The sequence below is a fragment of the Lithobates pipiens genome, unplaced genomic scaffold (assembly GCF_037356315.1).
Source record: "Lithobates pipiens isolate NorthernLeopardFrog02 unplaced genomic scaffold, aLitPip1_a1.2 Scaffold_3, whole genome shotgun sequence".
Lineage (NCBI taxonomy): Eukaryota > Metazoa > Chordata > Amphibia > Anura > Ranidae > Lithobates > Lithobates pipiens.
The window spans coordinates 167,254,796-167,266,855 of record NW_027507790.1 but is presented as its reverse complement, the minus strand read 5'-3'; the positions used below and the strand labels follow the sequence as shown (position 1 = coordinate 167,266,855).

Here is a 12,060-nt window from a genome sequence, read left to right as displayed (position 1 = left end):
TTTTTGCTAAAATTACCCAGGCTTGGAGGTTTTAAGAAAAGGCTTCCATCTTGCCACTCTACCCCATAGCCCAGACATATGAAGAACACGGGAGATTGTTGTCACATGTACCACACAGCCAATACTTGCCATATATTCCTGCAGCTCCTTTAATGTTGCTGTAGGCTTCTTGGCAGCCTCTCTGACCAGTTTTCTTCTCGTCTTTTCATCAAATTTGTCATGTTTTCTCTACTTGATGACTGTCTTCACTGTGTTCCGTGGTATATCTAATGCCTTGGAAATTCTTTTGTACCCTTCCCCTGACTAATAACTTTTAGCAATAAGATCCCTCTGATGCTTTGGACCCTCTCTGTGGACCATGGCTTTTGCTGTAAGATGCAACTAAGAAAATGTCAGGAAAGACCTACTAGAACAGCTGAACTTTATTTGGGTTAATCAGAGGCACTTTAAATGATGGCAGGTGTGTACTGACTCCTATTTAACACGAGTTTGAATGTGATTGCTTAATTCTGAACACAGCTTCATCCCTAGTTATAAGAGGGTGTGCACACTTATGTAACCACATTATTTTAGTTTTTTATTTCTACTCCTCCCCAAAAGATTTCAATTTGTTTTTCAATTGAGTTGTACAGCTTATAGGTCACAATAAAGGCGGAAAAAGTTCTGAAATGATTTAGCTTTGTCTAATTTTTGTTACATCATAGAAACCTGACATTTTCACAGGGGTGTGTAGACTTTTTATATCCACTGTATGTAGGAGGATTTGTCTTGTTTCTGTGTATCACCTGAGACTAATAACTTTAGTGACTAAAGGTAAGGGTTTACAACCATTTTAAAGGCAGCGCTATCATGTCAAACGGACATTTGGTTTTTTGAGTCGCAAAGCCACCCTTCAGCTTGTTTTCCCACAGATGTCTTTTTATATGATTAGGTTTTTTGAGCTCTAAATAGGATAAGAGAAAGATATAAATGGAAGTGGAATTAAAGAACAAAACACAAATTTGTGTAAACAGTCAGAAATTTCCCGGGCCAGTAAACCAGTAGCGTAATGTGTTGGCACAATGCCCATTTAGTGCCATATTGTTATCCTGATAAAAAATGTGACTGAGCTACTCTGGACTTTACAGTTTTATTAAAACATTCATGGGCTCATGATAAATCATGAGCCCAGAATTTCTGGATAAATCCAGATCCGATAGAAGAAAGAAGACAGAAACAGCTCTATGGTGGGAATGCTGTAGATACTGGATGGATTTACTTTTGGTAATTTCCATGTTCTTATGAATATCAGACAGAACTGTATAGTATATTAAAAAAAACAGTAATGCATCTTCTACATTAGAGTACGTGCAGCTGCTATGCCCACCCCTCCCCTTCTCCTGCCCAACCACAGAAGCCTTTGTATTATGTGAACTAATTTACAAAAATACAAAGGCTTCTCTGAATGGGCAGCGGAGGGCATAGCTGCTCTGTGTGCCTCTCCCTCCTCTTTCACAGCCTTTTCCTGACACTTATAAGAAGTGAGAGGCGAGTTAAATGGGAATTATCCACTTGCTGCCTGCTAACAGTACATTTACTGCTAGCGGGCAGCACAACCAGGCACTGCAATGTAAGTACTTCCTGGTTTACCTGTTATAAACAGCATTTGTGAGCGGTGGGTATCGGCCTGTGTTGGCTCCTCTGCCGAAAGTGCTTTGTGCGGCTCAGTGCCCAGAGATGACATCAGCGGAAAATTATGTCACAATGAGGTGAATTAGACTCTCTTAGTTGAGCTGAGTCTAATTCACATCATTGCGACATAATTTTCACTGATGTCATCTCTGGACACTGCGCCGCAATTCCAGCAGTGGAGCGAACGCTGTCTGATACCCACCCCTCAAAAATGCAGTTTATACCAGATGCCAGGTACAATAGGCACTTCAAAACGTGAGTGTACTTCTATCTTATTCTTTAATAAATAACCTTAATGGTTTTACACAATGAGGTCTTTCATTGTTATCCTTCCCTCTGAGTGATTACACAAGGAACAATGAGTGGAGATGTTTTTTTCAAGTGATAGTGACCAGCAAGGGGAATGCTCCACAAAGTGCAATAGACCATATTAGTGATAAGTGGTCACTGTTATGTGGCGAGTGCAAGTCCATGTGGCACACTAAGATGACAAGTGAAATAAAGCACCACTGTATTAGTTGGCTCTCCTGCGCGAATCACCATCATTGTATGTCGGACGCGTGCACGCCGATCTGTGGGCGCGCACGTGCCTATTTACTAGAATGGGGATCTGCCAGTGTAAACAAACAGATTCCCATTCTGTCAGGGAAGTAGAGTGAGATTGTCTGTTCCTAGTGATTAGGAACAGCGCTCTCTCTCTACTCCTTGTCAGTCCCCTCCCCCCACAGTAAGAAAGGACCTCCCTAGGGAACATTTAACCCTTTGATCGCCCCTGGTGTTAACCCCTTCCCTGCCAGTGTCATTTACACAGTAATCAGTGCATTTTTATAGCACTGATCGCTGTATAAATGTCACTGGTCCCAAAAAAGTGTCAAATGTCCAATTTGTTCGCTGCTAAAAATCACAGGTCACCGTTTTTTTTTTTTTAGTAAAAATAATAATAATAAAAATGCCATAAATCTATCCCCTATTTTGTAGACGCAATAACCTTTCTGCAAACCAATCAATATACGCTAATTGGGATTTTTTTTACCAAAAATATGTAGAAGAATACATATTGGCCTAAACTGAGGAAGAAATTTGTATTTTTATTTTTTATTTTTTTGGGGGGGTATTTAATATAGCAAAAAGTAAGAATTCTAGTTTTTTTTCAAAATTGTCAGTTTTTTTTTGTTTATGGTGCAAAAAATAAAAAACGCAGACGTGATCACATACCACCAAAAGAAAGCTCTATTTGTGGGGAAAAAAGGACGTTAAATTTTGTTTGGGTAGAGTTAGAGTTTGGATCCCTCTGAGGTACCTGACCTGTTTCCAGGATACGAGCCTGGATTGGAGATACCTGGTTTACTTTGGGATAAAGGCCCCGACCGGTTTATAGGTCACAAGCTTTGTTAGCTTACTATTTAGTAAGCTTGCATTTCACACGGTGGTCACATTTTTGTTGCGGTGGTAGATTTGTCACTAAATCAATATTAATCAATTCATTTTTTGAACACTTGGTTTATGAACTTGGACTGTTGTCACGGTGGGAGAATTCAGTCTATATCTTCTGATCTAAGATTCCTTACACGATTTTGTTATATATATATATATATATATATCAGGCATGTACTGGCCATCGGGACTACCGGGAGTTTCCCGGTGGGCCAATGGCTCAGTGGGCCACTCTGATGTAAGGGGGCTGGTAATGGGACACTCTGATGTAAGGGGGCTGCTGATGGGACACTCTGATGTAAGAGGGCTGCTGATGGGACACTCTGATGTAAGGGGGTGCTGATGGGACACTCTGATGTATGGGGGCTGCTCATGGGACACTCTGATGTAAGGGGGTGCTGATGGGACACTCTGTTGTAAGGGGGCTGGTGATGGGACACTCTGATATAAGGGGGCTGCTGATTAGACACTCTGATATAAAGGGGGCGCTGATGGGACACTCTGATATAAGGGGGCTGCTGATTAGACACTCTGATATAAAGGGGGCGCTGATGGGACACTCTGATGTAAGGGGGCTGCTGATTAGACACTCTGATATAAAGGGGGTGCTGATGGGACACTCTGATGTAAGGGGGCTGCTGATGGGACACTCTGATGTAAGGGGGTGCTGATGGGACACTCTGATGTATGGGGGCTGCTCATGGGACACTCTGATGTAAGGGGGTGCTGATGGGACACTCTGTTGTAAGGGGGCTGGTGATGGGACACTCTGATGCAAGGGAGTGCTGATGGGACACTCAAAATGTAGGTGGGCTGGTCTGGATGAAGTCCAGGGCCAAATTTCTGTCCCAGTCCAAACCTGATATATATATATATTTATTTGTAGATATGCCTTTTTTTTTATATAATCCTATAATTGCAATTGTATTTATTTTCTTTTTAATTCTTTATTTTCAGCGACAAAATGTAAAATACACCAGAAAGAAAACAGGTTTTAAACTGTCTGGAATAAACTTTATTTTATTGAATGGGATTAAACTAGGTGGAGCATTTTTCTTTTTATGGTCAACCTAAGTTAACTAACGCTGGTTTCACACGGGCTGTCCGATCAGGTCCGCCTGACAATTTTTCAAGCAGACCTGATCAAACCATCTACAGCTCTCTATGGAGCATCAGATATGTCCACTGACACCCGCCGGAATCCGTACCCAATTGACACCATCCCGAGGGTGACGAAAGCCCTGGCTGCCTTAGGCAGTTTTCAGTCGGGACACACTTCCAGCGCTGCAGCCACGCCTGTCCTGTGTTTTCCTCCTCCTCTCTGTCTCTCACTCCTGCTCTGCTGTCTGAGCCTGTGTCACTATTTTCCTCCCCGAATTGGTGCGGTAAAGGAGGGAATGACGTCTTGCGATCGGGGGGTGACCTGTCCTGTCCTCCGCCACCCAAGCCGAGGTGAGGTGTTGTGATGGGTGGATTGGCATGGATGGTGTCGCCACTGTTACACCTGAGTGGCAGGACAAGAGGAGTGTTTGTGTCTGACTATGGCATCCTGTTCTGGTCTGCTAGCGTGGAGGATTGATGGTGGCTTGATGAGGAGGTTAGTTTTTGCTGCTCTATACAGCTATAATAATTATGTACAGTTATGTACTGTGCCCTAAAAAAGTATTCATACCCCTTGAAATTTGACATTTTGTCATATTACAACCAAAAACGTAAATGTATTTTGTTGGAATTTTATGTGATAGACCAACACAAAGTGGCACATAATTGTGAAGTGGAAAGAAGCTGAACTTGCACAATTTCAAACTGGCATTTCGGTCCGATTTCAGGGGGCGACACAGATGTCTATTGAAATCACCTATGAAGTCGCCAAAGGTAGTGCAGAAACTACTTTTGGAAATTCGGACATTGACATTGCCGGCAATAGCCGCTGATTTGGCATGCCATTTGACATGTCAAATTGGCTCAATGTGAACGTGGGCTAAATGAAATTATTTTATCAGTGGCGGCTGGTGCTCAATATTTTGGGAGAGGAAGGGGCGGCAAACAATCCTGCCCCCCATGGGAGATGGATGATGGCAATCAGTGGCCCCCCAACCCCCACGTGGGAGACAGACGACGGCGATCAGTGGCCCCCCATTCCCCATGCGGGAGATGGACGATGGTGATCAATGGCCCCACAATCCCCATGTGTGAGAGGGACGACGGCGATCAGTGACCCCCCATTCCCCATGTGGGAGATGGATGACAGCGATCAGTGGCCCCACAATCCTCACGTGTGAGACGGATGGTGGCAATCAGTACCCCCGAATCCCAATTCGGGAGATGGATGGCGGCGATCAGTGCCCCCCCATTCCCCATGCGGGAGATGGACGACGGCGATCAGTAACCCCCCAATCCCCGCGCGGGAGACGGACAGCAGCGATCAGTGGCCCAACAGTCCCCACGCGGGAGACGGAGGGCGGTGATCAGTGCCCCCCAATCCCCACGTAGTAGATGGACGGCGGCAACCAGTGCCCCCCCTGGATGGCGGCAATAAGTGGTCTTACCTTAGGAGGCTGATGCTGCTCCTCGCTCCAGCTTGCCAATGGAAGAGCTGGGGGCCGTTGCTTCTCCTTCCTGCCAAACAAAGTGGGTCCTGAGACCCAATTGGCCAGTGGTCCTGAGACTCCCTGGCAAATCGGGTCTCAGGACCCGCTTCCTGATTGGCCAGGAGTAGAAGCAGGAAGACGATAGCAAATATTAATCTTATATTGTCACACAAGTGGGTGGGCTCAGGGCACAGTGCTCTGCGCCTTGAGCCCACCCTTTTTTGAAGCCTATTAGAGCCTTGAGCCTGATTGGCTGGGAGGAGAAGCAGGAAGACTATAGCAAATATTAATTTGCTATTGTCACACAAGTGGGTGGGCTCAGGGCACAGTGCGCTGCACCCTGAGCCCACCCTTTTTTTAAGCCTATTAGAGCCTTGGGCTCTAATCACGTGCTTCAAAAGAAAAAACATAGAAATCTATGCATCCAGAGCCCTGAATGTAGATTAGAAGCCAGGTGCATGGATTAGGGGGACGACGCCACCACGGCATTTTTATAGCCACTGCTATACAGATGTTCTGAAAGTCAAAAAGTCCATTAAGTTACCCACAATCTAAGTGTCCATTGCGATTCTGGTGTATGTGTGGGCTGTGAGGGAGGGCGGTGCTGGAACCTGAGAACACACGGCCTATGTTTTCAATAAAGTCAGATTCTAAGTCATTCATATAATAAGGATATTGGGAGTCATGAAAGAAAGCTAGATGAACACCAGAATAAAAATAAGTGTCACCCAGCAAGAAAAACTGCAGAAACAATTCATTCTAAGTCAGTGGTCTCCAAACTGCGGCCTGGGGGCCCAGATATGGCTGTTTGCTTGCCTTTATCCGGCCCTTGGGGCACTATTTCATCCATCGATACCAACAATGAGGTGTAAATAACCCCACTGACACCAACAATGGGGCCCAATAACACCTACAATAAGGCACAATTCCTCCCAAGGACACCAAGGATGGGGCACTTTTTCTCCCAATGACACCAATGATGGGGCCCAATATCTCGCAATGACACAAACGATGGAGCAAAATTCCTCCTACTGACACCAAGGATGGGGCACAATTTATCCCAAGAACACCAACAATGAGGCCCAATGTCACCAACGATGGGGAACTATTGCTCCCACTTACACCAACGATGGGGCAAAATTTCTCCCAATGACACCAACGATAGGGCACTATTCCTCTGACTTACACTAACAATGGGGCACAATTTCTCCCAATGACACCAATAGTGGGACACAATTCCTCTCAATGACACCAGTGATGGGGCACTATTCCTCCCTCATAGACCAATGATGGAGTACAGTTTCTGCCAAGAACACCAACAATGGAGACTGATGACACCAACAATGGGGCACAATTCCTCCCACTGACACCAATGATGGGGCACAATTTATTACAATGATACCGATGATGGAGCACAATTCTTCCCACTGACACCAACAATTAGGCTTTTTTTCCCCACTGATTTCAGCCACTTTTCTACTCCCAATGGCTACAGTCTGGCCCCCTAAAGTTTAAAGAACACAAAATGGATCCTTTGTTTAGAAACTTTGTAGATTACTGCACTAGATCAGGGGTAGGAAACCTCGGTCCTCCAGCTGTTTTGAAACTACAAGTCCCATGAGACATTGCAAGACTCTAACAATCACTGGCGCGATTCCTAGAGGCAGAGGCATGATGGGATTTGTAGTTTCACCACAGCTGGAGTGATGAGGTTGCCTACCCCTGCTCTAGAATAACAATATTTCCAGTTAGGTCCATATGTATTTGGAGACAGACATAATTTGCATACTTTTGGCTCTGTATGCCACCAGAATAAAATTAAAATCAAACAATCCAAATGAATTTGAAGTGCAGACTTTCAGTTTTAATTCAAGGGGTTGAAATTAAATATCAAGTACAAATTTTAGGAACTGCAACCATTTTTATACACAGTCCCCCCCCCCCCCCCCCCCATTTTCAGGGGCTCAAATGCAATTGGACAAATGAATAATCATAAATAAAATGTTCATTTTTAATATTTTGTTGAGAATCCTTTACTGGCAATAACTGCCTGTAAGTCTGCAACCCATGGACATTACCAAAGACTGGGTTTCCTCCTTTCTGATGCTTTGCCAGTCTTTTGGCTCTTTGTTTGTGGGTCTTTCTGCCTTTAGTTTTGCCTTCATCAAGTTAAATGCATGCTCAATTGGGTTGAAATCAGTTGATTGACTTGGGCTTGGCCATTGCAGAATGTTCCACTTCTTTTCCTTCAAAAGCTCCTGGGTTGCTTTTGCAGTGTGTTTTGGATCATTGTCCAGCTGTACTGTGAAGCGTCATCCAATCAACTTTGCAGCATTTGACTGAATTTGGGCTTGTGTATATCTCTAAACACTCCAGAATTCATCCGGCTGCTTCTGTCTTATCATCAATAAACACCAATAACCCAGTGCCTCTGGAAGCCATGCATGCCCATGCCATCACACTGCCTCCACCATGTTTTATAGATGACGTTGTGTGCTTTGGACCATGAGCTGTTCCAAGTCTTCTCCACACTTTTTTCTTCCCGTCATTCTGGTACAGATTAATCTTAGTTGTATCCATCCAAAGAATGCTTTTCCAGAACTCAGAACTGGTCTGGCTTTTTTTATGTTTTTTTGGCAAAGTCTAATCTGGCTTTTCTATTCTTCAGGCTTATGAATGGTTTGCACCTTGAGGTGAACCCTCTGTATTTGCTCTTGTGAAATCTTCTCTTGATTGTAGACTTTGACAATGATACGCCCACCTCCTGGAGAGTGACATTCATGTGTCTGGATGTTGTGAATGGGCTTTTCTTTACAATAGAGGGGATCCTGCGATCATCCACCACTGTTGTCTTCCATGGACGTCCAGGCCTTTTTATGTTGCTGAGTTCACCAGTGAGTTCTTCTTTCCTCTGAATCTACAAAACTGTTGATTTGACCACTTCTAATTCTGCTGCTATCTCTCTGGTGGATTTGTTTTGTTTTTGAAGCTTTACAATGACCTGTTTCACTTGCATGGACAGCTCATTTGAACTGTTTAATTGATGAAGAAATAACAAAGGAATAGCCCACACCTGGCCATGAAACAGCTTTTAATTCAATTGTCTAAATACTTTTGGTCCCTTGAAAAAAAGGGGGGGGGGGAGTGGCTATTCTTAAGAGCTGTAATTCCTAAACCTTTCCTCCGATTTGGATGTACATACCCTTAAATTAAACCTAAGAGTGTGCACTTTCAGGTCATATCCAATATATACCTATAGCTTGAATATGTTTTGGTAAATGGCAGAAGAAAAAGAAAAATTGTGCCTGTGTCCAAATATATATGGACCTAACTAAATATTTGTATTGTTTCCTTTATTATTTATTGTAAGTTTATTTTTTATTTTTATTATAATAGTGTTATTATTAATTCAATTATTAATGTTTTACTCTTTTTCATTATTATTTTTTTATTATTATTAATAGTATTGTTTCTTATATTATTATTTATTGTAATTTTTTTATTCTAATAGTTTTATTATTAATTTTTTTTTCTTGATATATATATGTGTATATATATATATATATATATATATTAGTAGTAGTAGTTTTTTTATATATATTATCATTTAATGTGTTTTTTTTTTTTTTAAATGTTATCTAATAGTTTACTTCAATTATTCTTATTTCTTGTTATTTGATGATTATACATTTCCTACAGCCCTGACAGGTACCTCTAGGATTGGTATGTGATTGGTCCCTCACATTTATTACTTTGTTATTATTATATTTTCCATTTCTAATATTTGTATTGTTTCCTATATTATTATTATTTATTGTAAGTTTATTCTTTTATTTGTATTATAATATTTGATTATTTCATTTTTTAATTAAGAATACTATTGTTTCTTATATTATAATTTACTGTATTTTTTCTTCTAATAGTTTTATTATTAATTTTATTATTTTATTTTTCTTGATAGATATTTTTATATATACTATCATTTAATGTGTTTTTTTTTCACTTTAGTTAAATTGCTCTTATTTCTTGTTATTTTGATGATTATACATTTGTACAGCCCTGACAGGCACCTCTAGGATTGGTATGATTGCTCCCTCCAGTTTATTACTTTGTATCTTTCTCAGTGATTTGTCCTTCCATTTATTATTTTTATCCCTCTCAGTGATTGGTCGGCGTAGCAAGCGAAAGTTCTTCACCAGAGACTTCAACTATTGAGGGAACTTCATCTCCCAGCAGCCCCCTAGCCCTCTAATGGGAGGAGTAAGATGGAGGCCGTAGCGCTGAGTTGGGTGTAATGCGCAGGCGCGGAGAGCTACCAGCTCCTGCCAGTGGGCGTGGTCCGGGCAGAGCGGAGGCTCAGTCAGTTCAGGCATCGTAGAATGTTGCGGCCAAAAATGTCGTACTGCGCATGCGCGATGCGTTCCAAAGCATTTGAGACAATGCAGACCAGTGAAACCGTCAGCTAATGTCACGGAAGTGAGGGGAGGTAACCCCCTCCCCGAGCCACGGTTACCCGCTCTCTCTCCGCTCTGTATAAAGTTAACGTCACGAATACCTCCCCTCACTTCCGTGACATTATCTGACGGTTTCACTGGTCTGCATTGTCGCAAATCCTGTGGAACGCATTGCGCATGCGCAGTGCGAAATTTCTGGCCGCAACGTCACTTCCGGAGCATTCTACGATGGGGCGCAAAATATGACACAACACCGGGCAGCGTGGAGTAGAGATGACTCGCTGGGCTCGTCCTGGACATGTAAACGCTCCAAGTCGGAACCGCAAGCTGTGTGCAGCCACCCCCTGGGAAGAGCTGAGGAAGGCCGGCCAGGAGAGGTCAGCCCAGCCGTCCAGGAAGAAGAAGGAGGGAAAGTATGTCAATCAGGATGTCAATGGCTTCAACGCTCTACACAAGGAGCAGCGCCGTGAGGGCCGGAGACTAAAGAGACAGACCAACAAGACGAACAAGATGGTGAGCAGAGTGGCCTGGGGGTGTGTGTAGGGGCCGTGATGCCCCTCTGTTTGTGTATGATGTGTATGCCATCTGTGGCTCACTTTGTATGTGATCACTGTACAGCCCCCCAGACTGTGCTGGTGAGTCCCAGCAACCCCTCCCTTCCTTAACTACTTCAATACCAGGCACTTACACCCCCTTCCTGCTCAGGCCAATTTTCAGCTTTCAGCGCTGTCGCTATTTAAATGACAATTGCGCGGTCATTCTATGCTGTACCCAAACAGATTTTATATATATATATATATATATATATATATATATATATATATATATATATATATATAATTTTCTTCCCACAAATAGAGCTTTATTTTGGTGGTATTTGGTCACCTCTGCGTTTTTTTTTTTTTCTCCTCCACTTATGGGCATTGATAGGCACACTGATGGGTACTTATGGGTGGCACTGATATGTGGCACTGATGACATTGATAGGCATCACTGATGCCACTGACAGGCATTGGGGATGGCCACTGGCAGCTGGCTGGGCACAGATTGGCATTTCCCTGGTGGTCTAGAGTGGCATAACAGGTGGTCCTGGGGGGGGCTGCGCTAATAAACAAATAGCAGAGACCCCCTCCATGTCAGGAGAGCAGCCGATCGGATCGCCTCTACTCGCATCTGTCAGACGCAAGTGAGGAAAAGCCATTTAACGGCTCTTCCTGTTTACATCATGATCAGCGGTGATTGTTCATGGCTGATCACGTGGTACCCAGATCAGTGTAGTGGTGTGTCAGACTAACGCACCACACCACTGACCGCCTCGATGCTTGCCTGAGTGGTAATTTTGGAGGGCTGTCATATGACGTCCACTTAGATCAAGAGCTGCACCGCCCCGCCGTCATTTGACGTTGGGCGATAAGTGGTTAAAGCCGAGTTCCACCCAAATTGGGAAGCTCCGCTGATCTGCTTCCTCCGCCCCCAGTGTGGGGGAATGACATTGTGGGCTCCCTAGACAGGTAAGTGTCGTTATTATTACTCTACAGCAGGGGTTGACAAATTTGCTTGGAATCTAGGAGCCAGCTAAAAAAGTTAGGAGCCAGGTCCGTGACGGCGATCTGGACCTGTCCCTGGCCTGACATGGAGACGAGTGAGGGGAAGATAGCCCCCAGCCCCCCACATATGAGATCACCTCTCATTGGACACACCGCTCGAGTGCTAAATGGCCGCTGTGATTGGTCATTTAGCATGATCTGTGATTGGCTGTATCCAAGGGACACGGCCAACACAGAACTTCCCCGATGCTCGCCCATGGCGGCGTGCAGAGGGGAAGTAAACAGGAGGATGTCTAGGGACGCCCTCCCGGCAATTGGTGTCCGCGCTGTAGACATCTTTCGTCTATAGCGCGGGCACGAAGT

The 12,060-nt window shown here is 43.8% G+C and overlaps 1 protein-coding gene across 1 annotated transcript in view; it reads left to right on the top strand.

Moving 5' to 3' along the window:
• Positions 1-10,160: 10,160 nt before the first annotated feature.
• Positions 10,161-12,060, top strand: part of ZCCHC9 (zinc finger CCHC-type containing 9) — a 29,653-nt gene continuing 27,753 nt past the window's right edge. The window contains exon 1 of the mRNA XM_077462461.1: positions 10,161-10,663. Coding sequence (XP_077318587.1) covers positions 10,424-10,663 — 240 coding nt within the window. The 5' untranslated portion in view covers positions 10,161-10,423. The remainder of the gene's footprint in view (positions 10,664-12,060) is intronic.